General features: G+C 44.0%; 1 protein-coding gene across 1 annotated transcript; it reads left to right on the top strand.

Annotated features, from left to right (window-relative positions):
• The first annotated feature begins 1,547 nt into the window (after nt 1-1,547).
• LOC141325684 (membrane-spanning 4-domains subfamily A member 4A-like) lies at nt 1,548-23,844 on the top strand. Its single transcript, XM_073834445.1, has 7 exons — nt 1,548-1,861; nt 14,296-14,406; nt 14,504-14,572; nt 14,991-15,134; nt 15,394-15,507; nt 23,235-23,315; nt 23,531-23,844. Exons 1-7 carry the CDS (start codon nt 1,679-1,681, stop codon nt 23,594-23,596), a joined length of 768 nt encoding a protein of 255 aa, XP_073690546.1. The 5' UTR covers nt 1,548-1,678; the 3' UTR covers nt 23,597-23,844.
• The last annotated feature ends 627 nt before the right edge of the window (nt 23,845-24,471 follow it).

Genomic DNA, 24,471 nt, shown 5'->3' with positions numbered 1-24,471 from the left:
CCCCTTATGACTGGTTTTGTGGTCTATATGTTTCAAATTTATATACATTTGCAAAAGTATAATATATTTTTCTATTTTCTTCTATTAAGTTTTAATGCATGTAAATACATGGAAATGTATTTATTGCACATAGATTTCAATCTATGTGACTTCCGTATGGGTTGAACACACTTCTCTATTCTCTTTTATGGGGAAGTGTGTCCAAACTGTTGATTGGTAGTGTAAGTTGGTTCCAGTAAGTGAATCAAAATCTAGGCGAGTCAGAAGTACAAAACCTGATAATGTAATAACATGCTGTTACTGTAATATAGCTCTGAACAACCCTTAAAGTCCACCTATTTTAAAACTATTGCTTTAGCTTTGTGGTACAGGGCCTGAATTACCTTTTAATTAAGGTACAGGCATGATGGGATAATAATACCTTAACTAAACGGTGAAATCTACATTGTCGACCACATAAAATGGGTCAAAAATCATGCTGCCGTGATCATTGTTATTTGTACACTGCAAAAAAATAAAAAATAAAAAAAATAAAAAATAAATAAAATTCTTGCTTAGGTTTTTTGTCTTGTTTCCAGCCAAAAATATCTAAAAATTCTTAATACAAGAAGGACTTTCTGTTTTCTGCTTGAAATAAAATGTATTGCTTACCCCATTGGCAGATTTATTTATTCACTTAATTTTGACTTTTTTTTCTTTCTTTTTTTTCTTTCTGAAAATCCTCCTTGATTTAAGAATATTTAGATATTTTGGCTGGAAACAAGACCATTTTTTTTGCAGTGTATCACATTTTGTTTTACAATACGTACATTTCCACGTTTCAAACCAGCATGTAGGTTGCTTGTTATAAATGTGCAACATAAACACATTTATGAATACTTTTTTTTACTGTCTTTTTTACCCTACGAAAGGGGAGATATTTTTATATTACCTTGTAGCAGCGGCAGAGTTTTTCCACCCCTTTCAATCACCTTATCTCTTGTAAGGGCAAAGTACGACTGCAGAGCAAAGCAACCCTACAGAGCAAACTGAAGTGAGGATTTTTCTCTGGTAAAACAAAATATATTCCTACATTACACCTGACTATCTTTATACAAATAACTGTCTATTCATTATCTGCATCTTGTTTTTATTGTTCCTTTATTTAATCTATAAAGGCTGGTATTTAATCCTTTATTTAATCTATAATGCATTTAATGTAAATGGATGTAGATCAGTTTTAACATGAACTGTTAATATAGTCTATTCTTCATTCACAAGGGATAATAGCGTTACTCTTATTGAAGACAATAGTTCTACAATGTGACGACTGTATTTATAACAAACATAATGAATATGGAATTTTTTAATTAAAAAAAAAAAAAATGCTGCGGCCGTCGGTCACTCGCTGCCCTCTGCGTGACAAAAGAGAGAACGTTAGTACCAGAGCGATCTGCATGAGACAAGAGAGCAGCGGCGGCGTATGCTGCTGGCTGATGAGCGGCAGCTGGGACCGATCGGCCGCTGATGAGAGCGTGCAGGTGTAGATTGTCCGTTGCCAGGGCGACGCTGATGAGCCCAGAGACACTCGTCACAATATATAAAAAATAAACAGAAAATGTATTTTTTAATCATATCCTTTTCATGTTTTGATGTACTATGATTTTTGTATAGGTCAATTTCAGATTCGGAAACAAGAATGTCCCAAACAGTCTTACCCGTGAACTCTTCAACACTCATTCAGGTTCAACCATCAATACAAGCAACACCAGTTGGGGCAGTGACAAATGCTCCTGTGCCTGTTCATGTCCAACAGGTCACAGGAGTTTCTCCTTTTCATGGACTTCAGGCATTTCTGAAAGGTCAACCAAAAGCCCTTGGGGTAAGAATATTCTCATAAACCCAAATATTTCCTTTTATGTGTGTATGGTAGTGTGAAGTAAAGAATTACATAAATAAATTCGGTAACACTTTAGAATAATGAGCCGTTGTTAACAAGTAACTATGCAGGAAGTAATAGGCAGTTCTACATTAACACTTAATTTAATACTATTAACTAATATAGAAGCAACATTAACTAAGCAGTAGGTAAGTGATAATTTTGGACAAAGGTAGTCCCTTATTAGGTATTTGATAATTACTAAAGAAAAAATTGTCATTGAGAACTACTTGTGAACTGTGACCAATTCATAAAGAAATATCATAATTAACTATCACAACAGTAACATTTATAAAATCAACAATTAGGTTATTTGTGCAAACTAATTTATGAACACCACCACCATCACCGGTTGAAATTGTGACTCTTACCAAAATATGACTGGATGTGTTCTCTGTTCATTTCAAACAAACATATAATATAATTTCTTTAATTAGGATGTAATGCCAGCAATGATTTGATGCTCATGATTGGATTATTTCACTATTGTAAGCTGCATTTAGTTCAATGTTCAATGTTTTTTTTAGTATTAGTATTAATAGTATTCTGGGGCAGGCTTCTCTTTAGTGTGATAGTAAGTAATCACACTAAATAATTATGTTCTTTTACTTCCGTAATGAAGACATTAACTGCATTTATTTTGTAAAGTACAAAAAAAAATTTCACAGTACAATGTCTGAATATCACTAGTGCTTCATTGCAAGTTTACTGTAAATTACTTGTAAAATCCATCTTAACCCCTCAATAATAACTCAAGTGTTACCTTGTCAGTCTGTATGAACTACTAGTGTGATCTGGCCCATTATTTTAAAGTGAAAAACATCTTAACCCTTCACTAATAACTCACGTGTTACCTTGCTTGTGGCTAGGCATATTTACTGTGCCATATTTATTTTAAGAGTTTAATTTTACTTTAATTTTAAAATGTCCCCCAAACATAAACCTACCAATTTTATAGCAAATATGCAAATTTATAATTTCATTAATAAGCGATTTAGATAGCCCCCTTAACCTACCCCCAAACCTAAACCATTTTACAGCAAATATGCATTTTTTTATTATATTAATAAGTGATTTAAAATGTAATATATAAAACGTAACGTTAACTGACCAAAATTTGCAGGAAAATTCTCATTTTGATAACAATATAGCATAAAAAAATTATAGTCACTAATCACACTCCTACCTCTAAACCTAACATTAACCATAACTCTCTCTGTACAGTAATAAAGAAAAACATGAAAGATGGAAACGTGCAATCGCAATCATTTATTCATTGCAAAAATGTCAACAGCCGTACCAAAAAGTAATCCAAATGACTATGCTTTTGCAGCCGCAGTCGTCTCTGGCGGAATACAGACAGTAGGTTTCTTTGAGGTACAGAGTAGGATTTAGGTTGCTGATGGCTGAAAATATTATCCTGATCCTCTTCGTGATGGCGCCTGCGCATTGTTCAAACAAATCTCACCAGAAACACGGCATGTCGTAATCTGTAGCGAATGCTGGCAAGAGCCAATGAACGTTCGATTTTACTGTCGTAAAGCCTGTAACGTTAGTTTCCTGGTGCGTTTGTATTTGAATTGTTAAATGCACTGCAGCGCGGGGGTTTATTGCTCTTGCTGCTGGAGTCGCTGCTCGGGATGGAGATGTCACGATCGTCATATAAAGGCTTGAATTTGGGTCTGTTCCTCGCAATCGTTTGAATTCTGAAAATCTGGATTACAGCGTACAAATAAAATTGTTTGATTTTATGATTATGATGCATGTTCGGTGCATTTTATGGTTGTATTGTTAGTAACAGCATGTCGGAGAAAACGTCTTTTGTGTCCCACCACGGCAAACGAAGCTAATATTACATGAATGGTTAAATGATTGCAGAAATGTCATTTATTTTAATGGTTTAAAGTGTAGTCTTGTTTAACATTTGTAGACCTTAAAATGCTAAAAAATACTAAGTATTTGTACGTTTAGATGCTGTAAATACGTCAGTATTGTATGTTTTAGTGTCTGGAAAAACGTAAGTAAATGTACGTTTTGGAGAACCACATTTTATGTAAATACATACGAATTATCATGAAATCACGTTGCATATAGACATGTTGATGAGGGGTTAAGATGTTTTTCACTTTAAAATAATGGGCCAGATCACACTAGTAGTTCATGCGGACTTACAAGGTAACACTTGAGTTATTAGTGAAGAGTTAAGATGTTTTTCACTTTAAAATAATGGGCCAGATCACACTAGTAGTGTCATGATCGGGGCTGTGGGTCTCCCCTCAGCCTCCTGAGGTCGCCGTTCACACTGCACTTCTGATAACATTCACCTGTCCTTGTCGTTAACACTGATTCACTCACATCTGTTCACTATTAGCCGGTCTTTAAATACTCTCACATTTCTCTCCTGCTTCATGTCTGCATTGTCTTTTGTCTTCCATGTACATTTGTGTTCCAGACCTAAGCTCTTGACCTTGTTCCCTGTTTCGTTAAGTTTATGTTAAGTTTTGTGCCATGTTGGCCTTTTGTTTGTTTGTTTATTGTTTTCTTATTAAAACACCTTTCTCCCTGCATTTGGACCCAGACCTCCCATTACTCACGTGACAGAATGCAGAATCCGCTATCTCCGTGCCTGACGTGGCGACGTCCGCTATCTCCGTGCCTGACGCGGCGGCGTCCGCTATCTCCGTGCCTGACGCGGCAGCGTCCGCTATCTCCGTGCCTGACGTGGCGACGTCCGCTATCTCCGTGCCTGACGCGGGCGGCGGTGTCCGCTATCTCCGTGCCCGACGCGGCGACGTCCGCTATCTCCGTGCCTGACGCGGCGGTGTCCGCTATCTCCGTGCCCGACGCGGCGACGTCCGCTATCTCCCTGCCTGACACGGCGGTGTCCGCTATCGGGCCTGACGCGCCGTTACACGGGCCTGGCCCGCCATCCCTCCCCCTGACTTGCCTTCCTCCGTGCCTCCTCCCTCCTGACTTGGGGAACGTCTGGGAGCCGTTCCGTGGGGAGGGGGTACTGTCATGATCGGGGCTGTGGGGCTCCCCTCAGCCTCCTGAGGTCGCCGTTCACACTGCACTTCTGATAACATTCACCTGTCCTTGTCATTAACACTGATTCACTCACATCTGTTCACTATTATCCGGTCTTTAAATACTCTCACATTTCTCTCCTGCTTCATGTCTGCATTCTCTTTTGTCTTCCATGTACATTTGTGTTCCAGACCTAAGCTCTTGACCTTGTTCCCTGTTTCGTTAAGTTTATGTTAAGTTTTGTGCCATGTTGGCCTTTTGTTTGTTTGTTTATTGTTTTCTTATTAAAACACCTTTCTCCCTGCATTTGGACCCAGACCTCCCATTACTCACGTGACAGAATGCAGAATCCGCTATCTCCGTGCCTGACGTGGCGACGTCCGCTATCTCCGTGCCTGACGCGGCGGTGTCCGCTATCTCCGTGCCCGACGCGGCGACGTCCGCTATCTCCCTGCCTGACACGGCGGTGTCCGCTATCGGGCCTGACGCGCCGTTACACGGGCCTGGCCCGCCATCCCTCCCCCTGACTTGCCTTCCTCCGTGCCTCCTCCCTCCTGACTTGGGGAACGTCTGGGAGCCGTTCCGTGGGGAGGGGGTACTGTCATGATCGGGGCTGTGGGTCTCCCCTCAGCCTCCTGAGGTCGCCGTTCACACTGCACTTCTGATAACATTCACCTGTCCTTGTCATTAACACTGATTCACTCACATCTGTTCACTATTATCCGGTCTTTAAATACTCTCACATTTCTCTCCTGCTTCATGTCTGCATTCTCTTTTGTCTTCCATGTACATTTGTGTTCCAGACCTAAGCTCTTGACCTTGTTCCCTGTTTCGTTAAGTTTATGTTAAGTTTTGTGCTGTGTTGGCCTTTTGTTTGTTTGTTTATTGTTTTCTTATTAAAACACCTTTCCCCCTGCATTTGGACCCAGACCTCCCATTACTCACGTGACAAGTAGTTCATACAGACTGACAAGGTAAAACTTGAGTTATTAGTGAAGGGTTAAGATGTTTTTCACTTTAAAGTAATGGGCCAGATCACACTAGTAGTTCATGCGGACTTACAAGGTAACACTTGAGTTATTATTGAGGGGTTAAGATGGATTTTGCAAGTAATTTACAATAAACAGCTTTTATCATATTTTATATGACATACTGTACAGCCATGCATTTCTTTGAAGCACCATACTGATATTCTAACAGACATTGTAATGTGGAAAATGTTGTGTTTGTGCTTAACAAAATAAATGCAGTTAATAACATATTTACTATCACACTAAAGAGAAGCCTGCCCCAGAATACTTAAAAAAAAAACAACAACATTGAACTAAATGCAGCTCACAATAGTGAAATAATCCAATCATGAGAATCCAATCATTGATGGCATTACATCCTAATTAAATAAATTATATGTTTGTTTGAAATGAACAGAGAACACATCCATTCATATTTTGTTAAAGTCACAATTTCAACCAGTACTTCAACCGGTGATGGTGGTGCATGGTTTTCATAAATTAGTTTGCACAAAGAACCTAATTGTTGATTTTATAAATGTTACTGTTGTGATAATTAATTAGTTATTCTTTATGAATTGGTCACAGTTCTCAAGTAGTTCTCAATGACAATTTTTTCTTTAGTAATTATCAAATACCTAATAAGGGACTACCTTTGTCCAAGATTAGCAATTATTTACTGCTTAGTTAATCTTGCTTTTCTATTAGTTAATAGTATTTAGTTAAAGGTTGTATCAGCGATTTCTAGCCTGAAACATAAAGTGTCAAATTCAGCTGAAGCGTCTCTCTGGTCAGCCTAGGGTCCGAGATATGCCAAAAAAACAATCGGCACTACCAACCTTTCCACAGATAAACAAACAGTGTTCCAACCAATCAGCGTCAGGGGTTTGGTGTTGTGGACTTTTTTTGTTTATCTGTGGAAAGGTTGGTAGTGCCGATTGTTTTTTTGGCATATCTCGGACCCTAGGCTGACCAGAGAGACGCGGTTTTTTCACAGACAATTTATGAGGCAGGCAGCAAGCGGATCGTGAAGAAAGGTCAGCTGAAATTGACACTTTGTTTTAGGCTAGAAATCGCTGATACAACCTTTAAGTGTTAATGTAGAACTACCTATTACTTCCTGCATAGTTACTTGTTAACAACGGCCCATTATTCTAAAGTGTTACCATAAATTCTACTAAAAAAGGAGTAGTTAACACAGTATACACCGTTCCCTATCAGTCGGTTCCTTCGACGTCTCGTCGAGACCGACGAATTGGGATATCGCCTGGATTGACCAATCTACTTTGTGCGTATACAAACGAGCCAATGAATATTGGCATGCATGATTGCAGCCAGCTGCGGCTGATCACAGCGTGAGCATATAATGCGCAGCAGGTGCATGCGTCATCAAGCTTTCGCTTCGGAGCTGGACCATTCTTTGTGGGACGAGTCAAGAAGGCAAGGCAAGGCAAGGCAAGTTTATTTATATAGCACATTTCATACACAATGGTAATTCAAAGTGCTGTACATAAAAAGGAATTAAAATCACAACAGCAAACAAATCATAAAAATTTAAAATAATAATCACACTAACAACAATAAAAACAGAATTTAAGAACATTTAAGATGATTTAAAAAATTGATTTTAAAATTAATTAGCACAGTAAAATGATTATACATAAAATAATGCAGTCTGTTCGGACGTAGCACAGTGCTCATTCAATAAATGCACAACTAAACAGGTGAGTTTTGAGTCTGCGTTTACATTAGTGTCTAATGTATTAGCACATCTGATCTTTTCTGGAAGCTGATTCCAACTGCGGGCGGCATAATAGCTAAAAGCGGATTCCCCTTGTTTTGTGTGAACCCTTGATATTACTAACTGACTCGATCCTAGTGATCTGAGTTGTCTGTTAGGTTTGTATACAGTGAGCATATTTGCAACGTATGTAGGTCCTAGGCCATTTAGTGCTTTATAAACAAGTAAAAGTACTTTAAAATCTATCCTAAACATAACTGGAAGCCAGTACGGACCTGAGGACTGGTGTGATATGCTCTGATTTTCTGGTTCTAGTCAGAATCCTGGCAGCAGCGTTCTGTATGAGCTGCAGCTGTCTAATGGTCTTCTTGGGAAGGCCAGTGAGGAGACCATTACAATAGTCCACCCTGCTGGTGATAAAGGCATGAACAAGCTTCTCCAAATCTTGACGGGAAACAAAACATCTAATTCTTGCAATGTTTTTGAGATGGTAGTATGCTGATTTAGTTACTGCTTTAACATGGCTACTAAAACTGAGGTCTGACTCCAGAATCACACCCAGATTCTTGACTTGATTTTTTGTTTTTTAGAGAAGCAACACTTACCTCCTTTTTTCTCTTTTGTGTTGGCGGCACGGCGCTTCAGCGGCGTGGTCTTCCGTGTCGAGTGGAAGCACACAGCTGGTCTTCACCATCCACCTTCTGTGTTGCTGCGGCCATCTCCCCTGTGCGCCTCAGCACTAAAAGAGCAAATTCCTATAAGAGCAGTTTCCGAAAAGAGTGAATTTCTAAAGGAGCTCCACGGGTTGAGCGTCTTTTTAAAGACGAGGCAACATGCCTTTCTCCCCATGCGTTTCAGGGTGCGGCCCTTTCCTGGCGCAGGGTGATGGTCACGCACACTGCCTCACGTGTCTGGGCTTTCAACACGCTGAGGCAGCGTTCGTGGATGAGTCATGTCCCCATTGTGGGAAAATGACCATCGCGGAGTTGCGGACCAGACTCCGTTTCCTGCAAAGGGGCGGGGTTCCAGTCCCTCTGCCCAGAACGAATGTTCCTCCAAACACCGGGGGGGCGTTGTCGCTGGAAGCAGGGGGTTGCCCGATCTGAGGGTGACGGTGAGGAACTCCCCGACCACTAAATCGGCTGGGGCTCCTCCTTCCACCGACGCTCCGTCGCCACCGGGGCTCTCAGGGGAGCGGGTTGGACCTCCCTTAGGGGTACCGCCCGTTACCTTTGGGCCCCCCCCCCCGACGAACAGATGTCGGTCTCAGCATCGGGGGGAGAGCCAAACCTCTCTGAGGAGGAGGACGGCACACTGTCGTCCACTGGGCGGTCAGCGGTGCCTGATACTGACCTGGAGATGATGGCTATGCTTGCCCGGGCCGCCGAGAGGGTAGGGCTTGAATGGAATCCTCCATCACGTCCCGACCCCTCCCGGCTGGATGACTGGTATCTCGGGGTGGCCTGCGCTGGTTCTCAGCGCCCCACCCCGGTGCCATTCTTCCCGGAGGTGCATGAAGAACTCACCCGAACGTGGACGGCACCTTTCACTGCCCGAAACCGCTCGAGTGGGACTTCCTCCCTAACCATCCTCGATGGCGGACCAGCGTGGGGATACACGGCAGTCCCGCCAGTGGAGCGTGCGGTTGCGATGCAACTGTGTCCGGGCGCCGCTTCCACTTGGCGGGGCAACAATCCGTTGCTCCCTTCACGGGCCTGTAGGCACTCGTCGGCTCTGATCGGCAGTGCCTATGCGGCCTGCGGCTCCGCTGGTTCCGCCCTTCACGCTATGGCGTTGCTACAGGTGCATCAGGCCCAGGCACTGAAAGACCTGTACGAGGGTGGTCATGACCCAGAAGTTCTTCGTGAACTTCGTATCGCCACGGACCTCGCGCTACGTGCGACAAAGGTGACCGCACGGTCTCTGGGTCGTGCCATGTCCACCATGGTGGTCCAGGAACGCCATCTCTGGCTGATATGAGGGACTGCGATAAGACCAGGTTCCTCGACGCTCCGGTGTCCCAGACCGGCCTCTTCGGCGACGCTGTGGAGAGCTTTGCCCAGCAGTTTTCCGCAGCCAAGAAGCAGACCCGGCTTCCGCCTCCGCTCCACAGCAGCCTTCACAACGGCGCCGTGGAGCCGGTCGCCGGGCAGCCGCCCAGCCCGTCCAGGCCCCCACAAAGACCAGTGGGAAACGTAAGAACAAGAGACCCTGAGACGGGCAACCCAGAGATGGAGGATGCTGCTCTTCGGGAGATGGTGACCGCACCATGGCGGAGGGCCGGGCGGAGAATCTTTTGTTTGTTTTTTTCCCCGCCACCGACCGTCAGGTGGGACTGCGGGGAGTGCGCAGGTCACCCCTGCGCCTCACCCGTCCTCCCCCCTCGCCAGCGAGCGACGATGGGCGGTTCGAGAGCACGGCGAGACGGACCACTCACGCACCATCGGCTCATGCGCAGGTAAGCGTCTCACACACTCAACATACAGACGCTCTGACCCCTGCCCCCCCTTGGCTGCTCCCCCGCGGGTACGTCGGTGGTCCCCCTTGTGCCGCTTGTTCACTTTCTGGGAGCCTGGAAAATGCTTCCCAGCCCATCTTGCTGGCTCCTTCGGACCATCACTTCCGGCTATGCGATTCAGTTCGCCCGGCGCCCTCCCAAGTTCAGAGGTATCCACTTCACCTCTGTCAGGGCCGCAGATGCTCCCATCTTGCGTGCAGAGATCGCTTCCTTGCTGGCGAAGGAAGCGATACAGCCAGTTCCTCCAGCCGACATGAGGACGGGCTTTTACAGCCCGTACTTCATAGTACCCAAGAAAAGCAGCGGGCTTTGGCCGATCTTGGATCTATGCGTCTTGAACCGAGCCCTTCACAGGCTACCGTTCAAAATGCTCACTCAGAAACACATTTTCAGATGTGTCCGTCCCCAAGATTGGTTTGCAGCGATCGACCTGAAGGACGCGTACTTTCCTGTCTCAATCCTTCCGCGCCACAGGCCCTTTCTGCGGTTCGCGTTCGAAGGCAGGGCATATCAGTACACGGTCCTGCCCTTCGGGCTGTCCCTCTCCCCCCGTGTCTTCACAAAGGTCGCGGAGGCGGCCCTTGTTCCCCTCAGAGAACAGGGCATTCGCATTCTCAACTACCTCGACGACTGGCTCATCCTAGCACAGTCTCGGGTTCAGTTATGCGAACACAGGGACCTGGTGCTCGCACACCTCAGCCAGTTGGGTCTTCGGGTCAACTGGGAAAAGAGCAAACTCTCTCCAACACAGAGAATCTCTTTTCTCGGTATGGAACTGGACTCGGTCAGCCAGACAGCATGCCTCACGCAGGAACGTGCAGAGTCAGTGTTGAACTGCCTAGATAAGTTCAAGAGCAGGACAGCGGTCCCACTGAAACAATTTCAGAGGCTCCTGGGGCATATGGCAGCAGCAGCGGCGGTTACACCGCTGGGGCTACTCCATATGAGACCGCTTCAACACTGGCTTCATGGCCGTGTCCCGAGGAGAGCGTGGCTTCGCGGCTCTCACCGGGTTCAGACAACACCGGCTTGCCGCCAGACTTTCACCCCGTGGTCAGACCTCTCATTTCTACGGGCAGGAGTACCCATGGAACAGGTCTCCAGCCATGCTGTGGTACACACAGATGCCTCCACCACCGGGTGGGGAGCCACGTACGACGGACAGGCAGTTTCAGGGGTTTGGACGGGCCCCCAGCTGACTTGGCACATCAACTGCCTCGAGTTGCTTGCAGTACGTCTCGCCCTGCTCCGCCTCAAGGGGCACCTACGTGGCAAACACGTGCTGGTCCGTACGGACAATATTGCGACCGTTGTGTACATCAACCGGCAAGGCGGTCTACGCTCCCGTCGCATGACGCAACTCACCCGTCATCTCCTCTTGTGGAGTCAGAAGCATCTGAGGTCGCTTCGTGCCATTCACATTCCCGGGTTGCTCAACCGTGCGGCCGACGAGCTCTCACGAGCTGCGCTTCCCGGAGAATGGAGACTCTACCCCCAGTCGGTTCAGCTGATTTGGAGACGCTTCGGCGAGGCTCAAGTAGATCTGTTCGCCTCCCCGGAGACAGCCCACTGCCAACTCTTTTTCTTCCTGACCGAGGGCACACTCGGCACGGACGCACTGGCATGCAGCTGGCTGCGGGGCCTCCGCAAATATGCATTTCCCCCAGTGAGCCTTCTCGCACAGGTACTGTGCAAGATCAGGGAGGACGAGGAGCAGGTCCTTCTGGTAGCCCCCTATTGGCCCACTCGGACCTGGTTCCCCGAACTCATGCTCCTCGCGACAGCCCCTCCCTGGCAAATTCCTCTGAGGAAGGATCTTCTGACTCAGAGACGGGGCACCCTATGGCACCCGCGTCCAGACCTCTGGAAATTACATGTCTGGTCCCTGGACTGGACGCGGAGGTTCTAAGTGACCTACCCCAAGGGGTAGTTGACACTATCACTTCGGCGAGAGCGCAGTCTACTAGACATGCCTACGCCCTAAAATGGAACCTGTTCGTTGATTGGTGTTCCTCCTGTGGAGAGGACCCCCGAAGATGCCCGATCAGAGTCGTGCTCTCCTTTTTGCAGCAAGGGTTGGAGCGTAGGCTGTCCCCCTCAACCCTGAAAGTCTACGTGGCTGCCATATCCGCTAACCACGACCTCATAGAAGGAAGGTCGGTGGGGAAGCACGACCTGATCACCAGGTTTCGTAGGGGCGCCAGGAGGTTGAATCCCACTAGGCCCCTTTCCGTGCCCTCTTGGGACCTGTCGCTAGTGCTTACAGCACTGCAGCAGGCTCCCTTTGAGCCCTTGCAGTCAGTAGAGCTGAAGTTTCTCTCGATGAAAACTCTGCTCCTGCTTGCATTGGCTTTCATCAAGAGGGTAGGAGACCTGCACGCATTTTTCGGTCGACGATTCGTGCCTAGAGTTTGGCCCTGCGGATTCCCAGGTAACACTGAGGCCCCGGCCTGGTTATGTGCCCAAGGTTCCCAGGACTCCCTTCAGGGACCAAGTGGTGAGCCTGCAAGCGCTGCCCTCGGAGGAGGCAGCCCCAGCCCTGGCTTTGCTTTGTCCCATCCGAGCACTAAGATGCTACGTTGACCGGACACAAAGCTTCAGGACCTCAGACCAGCTCTTTGTGTGTCATGGAGGCAGGCAGAAGGGGAATGCCGTCTCCAAGCAGAGGATGGCCCACTGGATAGTGGATGCCATTACCCTGGCCTATCAGGTTCAGGGTGTGCCCTGCCCCCTCAGGCTGAGAGCACACTCGACTAGGAGTGTTGCATCCTCCTGGGCATTGGCTCGTGGCGCCTCGCTAAATGACATTTGTAGAGCGGCGGGCTGGGCGACCCCTAACACGTTCACAAGGTTCTATAGCCTTCGTGTAGACACAGTCTCCTCCTGTGTTCTCACCTCAAACGGGTAGGCACAGAGAGGCCTCGTGTCGGCTTGCTATATTGCTCCAGAGTAACATAAGAGTAGCTCTGTCGAGCTGTCCGCCGAGCTTGACAGCCGACGTAGCGGAACGTCAGGCGTCAGGCCCTCACTCGATGAATCCTTCAGAACCGGTAGAGGGCTAGGCTCTACGTAGAGACTTAATTTAATCTCTTACAATTCCACATTGCGCCCTAGAGGCTGTGTGTTTCCCCGGTAGTACTTCTACCAGTATACGAGGGTTCAATCACCTCCAATCTTCCATATAAACCTGAATTGAGTTATATGTTTATTGCTCCGAACCTCCTATCGGAAGGACGTGAGCTCCGCATATTCCCAGTGCTCCAGTTTCACTGAAATGGATGGTGCTGAGTTATACGGTGACTGGCTCTCCTTGATGCGAGCCCCTGGCCAAAGCCAGTAACGGGACCCAGGGGGGCCCGTTCAGGACACTGGAAGGGACAGCAGCCACGGCGCTTTGTTAGGGATCACAATTCGTCGGTCTCGACGAGACGTCGAAGGAACCGACTGATAGGGAACGTCTCGGTTACGTATTATAACCCTCGTTCCCTGAAGGAGGGAATGGACACGTCTCGTCCCGTCGCCGAGGCTCCTGTACCACCGCTGTATGGCCGGGCCTGTCCCAGCTCCTCAGCGAAACCTTGATGATGCATGCACCTGCTGCGCATTATATGCTCACGCTGTGATCAGCCGCAGCTGGCTGCAATCATGCATGCCAATATTCATTGGCTCGTTTGTATACACACGAAGTAGATTGGTCTATCCAGGCGATATCCCAATTCGTCGGTCTCGACGAGACGTCTCCGTTCCCTCCTTCAGGGAACGAGGGTTACAATACGTAACCGAGATGTTTTTATTGCATAATGTGACTTATTGTCTTGGTGACAATGAAATACAAAATGAGGAAGACCAATATAAAATAAAGTTTATCATTTACAGAGTAAATTTCACAGTGTACCAGTCACAAAGAGTCACAAGGAAGAATGTTTTAGGAATTGTGCGCTTGAATGTTTCGGGATATTTTTCTATAGTTGCCATAAATTTATTGTATAATATATAATTTTGGTCCCCAAAATTTGGAACCGTTTCATTTTATAAAAGACTCTCTTGTCCTATCCTGTCATTTTTTTCTTGTCCCTCACAGACTGTCCAGATAATGATCGGCCTGTTGACTTTACTGTTTGGGATCGTCTTGACACTTAATGTAGATTCCATCACTGTCATTAGTGGTATTCCTTACTGGGGATCAATCATCGTAAGCAACAATTATATAATTTTTTTTTATTTTTTTTTTTATATAAGCTACATTTTCCAACAGAACATTCCATTTTCGCCTTTCTCTCTCCTCTCAGTACATTACCGCAGGCTCACTCTGCATTGCTGGTGAAAACAAAGTTAATTCATCCTCCGGTTTGTGTTTGGTATGTACTCAACATTTGAATGTTTTAAGAGGTCCAAGCTGCCAAACACAGGCAGGTGGCATTGTAATATTATATTCACATTTTTGTGCAATTGATATAAACAATTCTTACAGATACTAAATTTAGTAAATTTTATACTAAATTGCATCAAAATTGCACCACACAGTATCTTATAATCACCTCTTAAGACACTAAAAAATATTTGTACTAACAGTAAAAGGGAGAATAAACAGTTGTCCTTTTTGAGACCAGCATATTTACTGTAATATAAACAGTAATCAGTGAAGATTGACTGGACTTTGCACACTATGTTGTGTATTTTTTCCATCTACATTAATATGATGTTAACAAAATGTGTTAAAGTTATTCCTAATTTATTAATCAGTTTTATGTTGACGTTATTTTTTTCTGCCGATAGGTGAAAGGTTCGCTTGGAATGAACATTTTCAGTGCTATAACTGCAGGCATTACCCTTATTTTAATTCCATTTGATTTGGCTCTTGGACCATTTTACTACTACTGCTACGATACTGACTGTTACGAGTTTAGGGAAAAGTATACGGTATGTCATCAATGTTTACATTTGCATTTGTATGGTAATCACAATAAGATCACTGTGTGGTCAGTCACTTTTTGTCGAAAGTAAATTCTTAATCTGCTCTGTCCAGTCCCCCCCTCCAACATCTCATCTTTTATTATCACTGATCATATATAAAACAAGAACGTGTTGACATTATACATTAAGCAGCCAGTTTACCAGTGTGAGTACTAATTGTCAATTAATTTAATATTATTTGTGCTAATGTTGATTTTCATCTCAGATCCTCTTCGGGGGAATCGGAACTGTGTTGCTGATATTCGCCTTGCTTGAGTTCATCATCTCCATCTTTCTGTCAGCATATGCCTGTAAAGTCAGCTGCAGCTGTTGCACCCAGGTTTGTAATCCCTCAAAATGGAGGTTCATAAAAAAATTTGTCAAATGAAACCTTCTGATATGTACTGGAAATAGTTACTTAAGGATGTTTTGGGTTCACACTTGGGTTCACAATAGTTGGGGTCTTTACAATAACCAACAAACACTAAGTTACATTACAAATATTTATTTATTAAATTCTTCACTTTCAAATGTTCAAACGTTCAAGCTTTTAACATAAAATTCTTGTGCTGTAAACCTTGTGCTGTACATAAAAACGTTGGAAATTATGTCAGTGTTGATGAAGTGAACTTTAAACGCATTGTCTTTCCAGATATTAAAAGGGTCATCAGATGCTCATTTTCCACAAGTTGATATGATTCTTTAGGGTCTTAATGACCTTTTTAGAATCACCCATTCTTTTGCATTTGCCTTTAAATGCTAATAAGTTCTGCTCACCCCATCCCTCTCTTCCATGGGGTGACAAGCCATTATGTTTAGCCGCAAAACTTGCTATCTAGCACATTATTAAGAAAGGTGATTTGCAAAGATGCAAAAATGCTTTTACTCACTTATGCTGTCAGGTGATGCTATATCACAAATGATTTGCGCAAACAGGCGCATTTATGTAGGTCGCCAGGCACATTTCCTTCAAAAATGAAAGTAACGTTAATCCTCTCACAGGATTAACTAACTATATTGGTTATTGCTACTATTTAGTAGATTTTATGTCCCCATGAAACAAAACTAGGGGTGTGATGGCACAATTAGCTCAAGAGACAATATTGAGTGATTAATCATATGCAGTAAAAACAAGAACAATGTCCAAGCACTGTAAAAGGTTTTGCCACAAACTCAAATGACTGGTTTCTCTCCTATATGATTTCACATGAGCCTCCTAAAACATTAGATCTGTACGTGAGCATCTAACTTCTGATTGAAGCTTTGTGTGACTTTCGAACTGAATTCCTTTCCACAAATTTAACATAAAAAATCAAACTATTTAAAAACTTTCATCTAATTACTCACACATCAAATTTGGCTGAGAAATTACACCCAAAAGATCATATAAAATCATTATTGTGTTAAATGAGAAAAGCATTAAATCACTCTTGCGGTACTTTAATGTCATATGCTGATTTGTCTGCACAGTGCTGATGCATCTTGAACAAGCCTAATAACTCACTGAATCATTGATTCACTCAATTAATTCAAAATGGAAGATTCATTCAGTAAAGAAACATCACTCACAACCGTTCTGCTGTAGCTTTCAGGAATTATCTTCATAGTGGACTTCAATGGTACCCATGAGTTTAAATTGTCCAAAATGCAGTTTAAATGCAGCTTCAAAGGGCTCTAAACGATCCCAGCCGAGGAATAAGGGTCTTATCTAGTGAAATGATCATAGCCATTTTCTAAAAAAAAATAATATAATGTATAATTCTCAAATGCTCGTCTTTTCTAGCTCTGCGACACGCATGCATACTCTGTGTAATCAAATTAAAATTTTTACCTTTTTTGTAAAGGGTGTTTGACCTTCTTTGCATATTCAATTTGTAAACACAGGGTTGATACTTCTACTGCAATGTAGGACCATTTTGAAGATGGAGGAGAAAATGGGATTAGAGTTTTTCGACATTCCCTAACTGTATTGACTCACATTACACTGTCACGTTTGACAAGGAGGAGATCTGGGTCTAAATGCTGGGAAAGAGTTTTAATATAAATAAACAAACAAAACACAAACAAAAGGCCAACACGGCACACACAACTTGAATACAAACTAAATAAACAGAACTGAAAACCAGGGGTCCGTTCTTCGTACCTCGCTTACTACATCCAAGATCAAATGACACATCTAAGATCAAATCATCGTGCTAACTATGAGCTCGCTATTCCGGTTCTCCGAACGCACCTGTTGTTGATGATTAGTATAGCTGGATGAAGTTATTTGAGATCACTGGGTGGCTTAAAAGGGGATACGTATCGATAGTAGAAACATTGATCGGCAACTCTTTGATTGGTCGGCGAACATGACGAAGGAGCGCGCTCAGTATTTTTCTGCAGCAGAGCAAGAACTCTTGATTGAGGGATTTCAGGAGTTTCAGAGTTTATTTAAAACGCAAGGGAACACTGCAAAGGCTGGAAAAGCAAGGAGAGAGGGCTGGCAAAAAGTTGTGAACACATTAAATGCGTTAATGCTGCCCGTGTTACATGTTTTTTCCTTGATATGTTATTTTATTTATTTTTTTATTTTTTTATACACTACTGTTCAAAAGTTTGGGGTCAGTAAGACTTGTAATAGTCTTTAAAGAAGTCTCTTATACTCTAAAAATACAGAAAAAACAGCAATGGTGCAAAATGTTTTTACAATATAAAATAATGTTTTTTTTTATTATTATTTTAACATACTTTAAAATAGAATTTATACCTGTGATGAAAAGCTGAATTTTTATCAGCTGTTACTCCAGTCTTAAGTGTCACACGATCCTTCAGGAATCATTCTAATATGCTGATTTATTATTAGAATGATCAATGTTGGATAATATCAACAGTTGTGCTGCAAATATTTTTTGGAACCTGTCATATATATACACTTTCTTGCAAGATACTTTTCTTTTCCCACGTGAGTAAGTCCGCGTCAGTCGTGCTCTTTAACCAATCAGATGTGACCTCGCCATTTCAACCAATCATAACCCGCCAGGAGCGCAGCCTAAATCCTGTTTACATGAAATAAACCTGCTCCAGAGGAGGTTTAAGCTTGCAGAGCTGTTGCTATGACAGCAAGTCCAGGATGAGCTTCGAAGAACCAAACAATCCAAGATCATGCCAAATCGTCAACAATCAAATCCAGCTAACTTAGTTAGCGAGGTACGAAGAACGGACCCAAGGTCTAAGCAACAAGGCCCGGGAACACTGAAGACAGCAAACAGAGACAAGAAACAAACCATATGGAAGACAATGCAGCCAGAATGAGCAGTGAGACATGAGAGTTCTTATAGACCAGATAATAGTGAGCAGGTGTGAGTGTAATCAGTGCTAATGACAAGACAGACGTGAACGATCAGGGGAGTGCAGTGCAAGGGGAACAGCGACAGGGAAGACCCACAGCCCCGATCATGACATACACAGTGTACGCATAGATAAGGCTAGAAAAGACGCTTACTCCTCAGCTGGGATTGTTTAGATCTCTTTGAAGCTGCATTTAAACTGCATTTTGGACGTTCAAACTTGTGGGCAACATTCAAGTTCACTATATGGAGATAATTCCTGAAATGTTTTTTTTTTTTTCCAAAAAACATAATTTCTTTACAACTGAAGAAAAAAAGGATTAAACTACTCTACTATTATATAAAATACAATTTATAATAATACATGTATTTATGTATAAACTAGGGGTGGGCATAGATTAATTTTTTTAATCTAGATTAATCTAGATTAAATCTTGGAATTAATCTAGATTAATCTAGATTAAAATGGCTAATTTGAATTCTGCTGAAGGCATTCAGAATATGTGTGCTACCCAAATAATGACTTAAAGTCTTTGAGAATGGATCATAAAGCTCATAAAGCTGTTCTATGATAATTTGTTGATGAAAATAAATTATGTTCAATTAGATGTACTTGTGTTTACTAACTAACTAACAATGAAATTATTTTTTCTCCCTATTAGATTGTGGTTTTTTTAACGTCAACACCTACCCAGCCCATTACATGTTACACCGTACTTTTATTTTGACAGGTTGCCGTGAAGTTGCATACATACAGCTAGGCAAACGGAACATATCGGATTCATATTAAAACGGTCTTTTTGCATTTCAGTTTTCACATACACTAGTTGTCACGTTTGAAAGATGATGAGGTCTGGGTCCAAATGCAGGGAAGTATATTTATTAAATAAACAAACAAACAAACAAAACACAAACAAGGCAAGGTCAGAAACATAAACTTCAAAAACGAGAACGACGAGAAACCAACCACACAGAGACCAGGATACATGAAGACAATGCAGACTCACCAGGTTAGTGGAAGTGTGGAGATTATAAAGACAAATCATAAGTGTTATCAGCTGGGGAAGACAAGTGACAATCAAGGCAGGTGCAACAATCAGAGAAGTGAGTGCAGGGAAGGGAAAACAGCGACATCGTGTGGCGAAGGGAAAGGCAGCAGCCCAGAGTCATGACAGAACCCCCTCCCCACGGAACGGCTCCCAGACGTTCCACAAGTCTGGAGGGTGGAGGAATGGGGGAAGGCAAATCAGGGGGAGGGACGGCGGGCCAGGCCCGTGCAGCGCAGTCACCGCCGCGTCAGGAACAGAAAGCACGGTCGCCGCAGTGTCAGGAACAGAGATTGCGGTCTCCGGCGCGTCAGGCACGGAGATAGCGTTCACTGCCGCGTCCGGAGCAGAGAGAGCGGTCACCGCCGCATCCGGAACAGAGAGAGCGGTCAACGTCGTGTCTGGAGCAGAGAGAGCGGTCACCGCCGCGTCCGGAGCAGAGAGAGCGGTCACCGCCGCGTCCGGAGCAGAGAGAGCGGTCAACGCCGCGTCCGGAGCAGAGAGAGTGGTCAACGCCGCGTCCGGAGCAGAGAGAGCGGTCACCGCCGCGTCCGGAGCAGATAGAGCGGTCACCGCCGCGTCCGGAGCAGAGAGAGCGGTCAACGCTGCGTCAGGAGCAGAGAGAGCGGTCACCGCCGCGTCCGGAGCAGAGAGAGCGGTCACCGCCGCGTCCGGAGCAGATAGAGCGGTCACCGCCGCGTCCGGAGCAGAGAGAGCGGTCAACGCTGCGTCAGGAGCAGAGAGAGCGGTCACCGCTGCGTCAGGAGCAGATAGAGCGGTCACCGCCGCGTCCGGAACAGAGAGAGCGGTCACCGCCGCGTCCGGAACAGAGAGAGCGGTCAACGCCGCGTCAGGAGCAGAGAGAGCGGTCACCGCCGCGTCAGGAGCAGAGAGAGAGGTCACCGCTGCGTCCGAAACAGAGAGAGCGGTCACCGCCGCGTCCGAAACAGAGAGAGCGGTCACCGCCGCGTCCGGAACAGATCCAGCGGACGCCCTCTCTCGAAAAAGCGCCTCCGCCATCGCCCTATAGTAGGGACGCTTCCGCGCCGCCTCAGCGTTGCGGGCATCCATCACCGCCAGACAGGCGTAGATGGTCTCGAAGCGGGCGACCGACGCCGCCTCCGCCTCCTCAGAAAAAAAAAAACTACTCCCCGCTGGACCCATCTTGGGAGTCTGCATTCTGTCACGTTTGAAAGATGATGAGGTCTGGGTCCAAATGCAGGGAAGTATATTTATTAAATAAACAAACAAACAAACAAAACACAAACAAGGCAAGGTCAGAAACATAAACTTCAAAAACGAGAACGACGAGAAACCAACCACACAGAGACCAGGATACATGAAGACAATGCAGACTCACCAGGGTAGTGGAAGTGTGGAGATTATAAAGACAAATCATAAGTGTTATCAGCTGGGGAAGACAAGTGACAATCAAGGCAGGTGCAACAATCAGAGAAGTGAGTGCAGGGAAGGGAAAACAGCGACATCGTGTGGCGAAGGGAAAGGCAGCAGCCCAGAGTCATGACACTAGTCCATATCGCGATTTGAATTAAGTGACTGACCAACATTTGATTTATGAATCCAAAAAAACGACGAATTTACGTGGCATTTCGCTATAGTAGATTCGGTTTTTATGAATGGAGGACGACGCGATCCCGTCTGTGTTTTGGCGGAGGAGACTTAAACGCGCGACCATATTCTATAGTCTTCGGTATTAGGGATGAGCGAGTACAGCATTATCTGTATCTGTATCTGTATCTGTTAACCATATGAATTATCTGTATCTGTACTCGGAGTGGGCAGGCCTAACCCGGAAGTGGGTGGGATTTAACCTGGAAGTTGGTCATGTTGTCTTGAAATGGGCGGGGCTTTAACCGGTATGTTATTTTAAGCATGCAATTGATATGGGTTGATCAGAAATTGTTATATTTATTGCTGATTAGAAAACTACATGACAGCATCAGCATTGAGCTTCAGATCAGTGGTTTTGATCATGATAACAAACGAACCATATACAGAACAAGTTTTGCAACAATGAATACAACGCATGCGGTTGCAATTATGAAGTAAAATGTAATGAACAAGAGTTTTCATTTCAACATAACTTTCTTTTTTTAACCTTGAGCAGTTTGATTTTTTATTTATTTGGGTTCTTTTTTTTCACACCAGGTATGTGTGTGTGTGTGTGTGTGTGTGTGTGTGTAGCTAATTCATGTGCAATATAGTTTTTTTATACCACTATTTCGAACCAGCAGAAGGTTTAAAAAAAAGAACTCGAACGGCAGAGAGAGGGAGAGAGAGAGTGTGTGTGTGTGTGTGTGTGTGTGTGTAACTAATTAATTTGTAATACCACTACTTCCTTTTTTTATTTATTTATTTATTTATGAAATACAAAAAAGAAAGTGTCAGACACTCAAAAAAAACCTGGTCAGAGCCAATTGACGGTTTAAAAAAGAAAAAAAATTCTCCGACAGGCAGAGACGCGAGTCGCTTTTACCAAGCACCACGTCTTAACAAACCCCATGGAACTCTACTGGTTAAGTAAGTACTACAAACAAACCAAAGTAAAAAACAAACCTGAAGCTGAAGAAACCCCAAACGTTAACGAAAAAAAAAAACCCGCAAACCTGAGTGACTGAGGGAGAGAACGAGAGAGAGCGCGCTGTTCTCTTCTCTTCTCAGTGTTCTGTGTGTGTGTGTGTGAGCAGAGCGGGACCGTTCACATGTCGCGCCTAAAAACGCGTGGAAAACGCTAGGCACGACGCGTTATTCCTTATCAACAAAGCGCTCGGGCGCTTGCTCTCCGGAAGCATCTGCCGTTTCTAAGCAACCATCAGCTGCGCTCTAGCTCCAAGCTTCGGTGCGCTTTCTGCATTCTGAAAAGTTGATTTGTTTCGCTTCCATTATGCGCGCGCTTCCATTATGCGTCTACATTTAAAATAACGAATTTGAGCCTGCAAAAGACGCTACATGTGAACGGCCCCTAAATCTGTATGTGTGTATAGGGGAGGGGCGCTGTGATTAGTCTATCACAGAACGCAGACACAGTAAACTACCCAATGAGAATTTTTATTTAATCTGAGCACAGATATTGACTCGTATTACTCGTATGATACTCGTACTCGGCGAAAGTGCTTTATCCGTGCCGGATACTCGTTTCAGCCGAGTATCCGGCTCAACTCTATTCGGTATACATCCGCATTCAACTATCAAGGTGAAAGTCATCATAGCTTGCGTAGTTTAGACCCAGCTCCCAACCCAAATTTGAGAATAGATTAACGGCGATATTTTTTTTATCGCGCGATAAGAGTTTCACGTTAACGTGCCGATAACGGCCCACCACTAGTATAAACCCATTAATTAGTTAACTCTAAAACTCAAACTCCACTTGACCGTGTTACTTGTCCTTTAAAATCTCAATTGTAATGCCCTAAATCACATGACTTGATGGAAATTACATAATTTCCTTGGAGAACAAGCATCTTCAAGAACAAAGAATATATTAGTCTTCAGTTTTTCTCTCTACTGTCGACCCTCTTCGGTCAATTTATTCTGAACAAGAAATTTAGCAGCAGCAGTGCCTCTACTAATAGCAAAAGCTGTAATACTGGAACTGTATGCCAATGTTGTTGCATTTTTATGGCATTTTACAGTAATTAGTCATAAAATGCTATATGTGCATTTCTCCAAAGGTGCCGATTGTTCCACAAGTTTTACCTCCACTGCCTTGTGATTTTAGACGTTGCCATTACCAGGATCTTGACCATTCAGAGGTAAGAGAAGCTTATAACAGCAGTTTATTTGGACTTTGATTAAAATGGTACACAAAACAATGAAAAACACAACATCACTTGGGTTTAGTATTGAGTGTCCATGTACTGGATATGGGTAAAGTAATATGTAATAGGAGCAGTACTTTTTGGATATTATTAAGTAAATAAGCAATCAATAAGTAAAGAAGCTGATCATGTAGCTTTTTTTCTTATAGATACCTGTAGTCAGCAACCCTTCCATGCATCAACATCCTGCAGACAATCCTCCACAATACAGTTAATGTATTGTTTGATCCTGCTGTTTTGTGTTGCTTTCATGGGACACATGGACTTGGACTTCCCAATGATTTCCTGACTCTCACTTTTTACATGTCATTATAAAAAAGCACATATAAGCAAAGAATTCACTTGATCAGATTGCACACTTTACAGATTTTTAAAGTCATATATGTTTAAACAATAATGGTTCAAAACACTAATAGATACTATTTCCTGATTTTCTTTCTTTGGATAAGTAATTATAAGTCATGTTTGGTTGCTTAATACTGTATAATCTGTCAGAATAAAGAATGTAAAAAATGGCTTATTATTGTGTTATTTTTTCACACTGTTTTTTCATACTGTGTGTTTATTGTTTTTTACATTTTGTATGTCTCCCTCATCTGGGATACCTGATTCATCAGCTTTTTAGTAGAGACTGCAAGAACTATATTGGGTGTGTCTGGTAAGGTAGACATACAACATGTGCAGGGCTGGGGGTCCTCCGTGCCCTAGGGGACATTTTGGGGAACAAAATACCTACTATACCATGTCCTGGTGCATGCCTGACAACCTGGTGAGAGAGCACAAAAAATTGTGGCAAACATACACCGATTAAGGGGGCAGCCAATGACGCCCGGGTGTCTAGAATAACTTGGAGGAAATAGGGAACCCAAAATTTGCAAATAATTAAGGCAAGCTGGGAACACAACTGTCCTCAGACAGACTCAACTGCCCTTTTCTCACCCATCATTGCACAATGTATTATGCCCTGAATTGGCCATCTTTAAATATAAGAAGACAAATGCACTGGTTTCAACTAATATTCAAATGTATCCGCTTTATTTAAAACAGTATTTTGTTCCTATTACTTCAAATGATCATTTGAGGCACCCTG

Source organism: Garra rufa, chromosome 2 (genome assembly GCF_049309525.1).
Source record: "Garra rufa chromosome 2, GarRuf1.0, whole genome shotgun sequence".
Lineage (NCBI taxonomy): Eukaryota > Metazoa > Chordata > Actinopteri > Cypriniformes > Cyprinidae > Garra > Garra rufa.
Note: the sequence above shows the minus strand (reverse complement) of the source record. Positions and strands in the feature narration are given on the sequence as shown.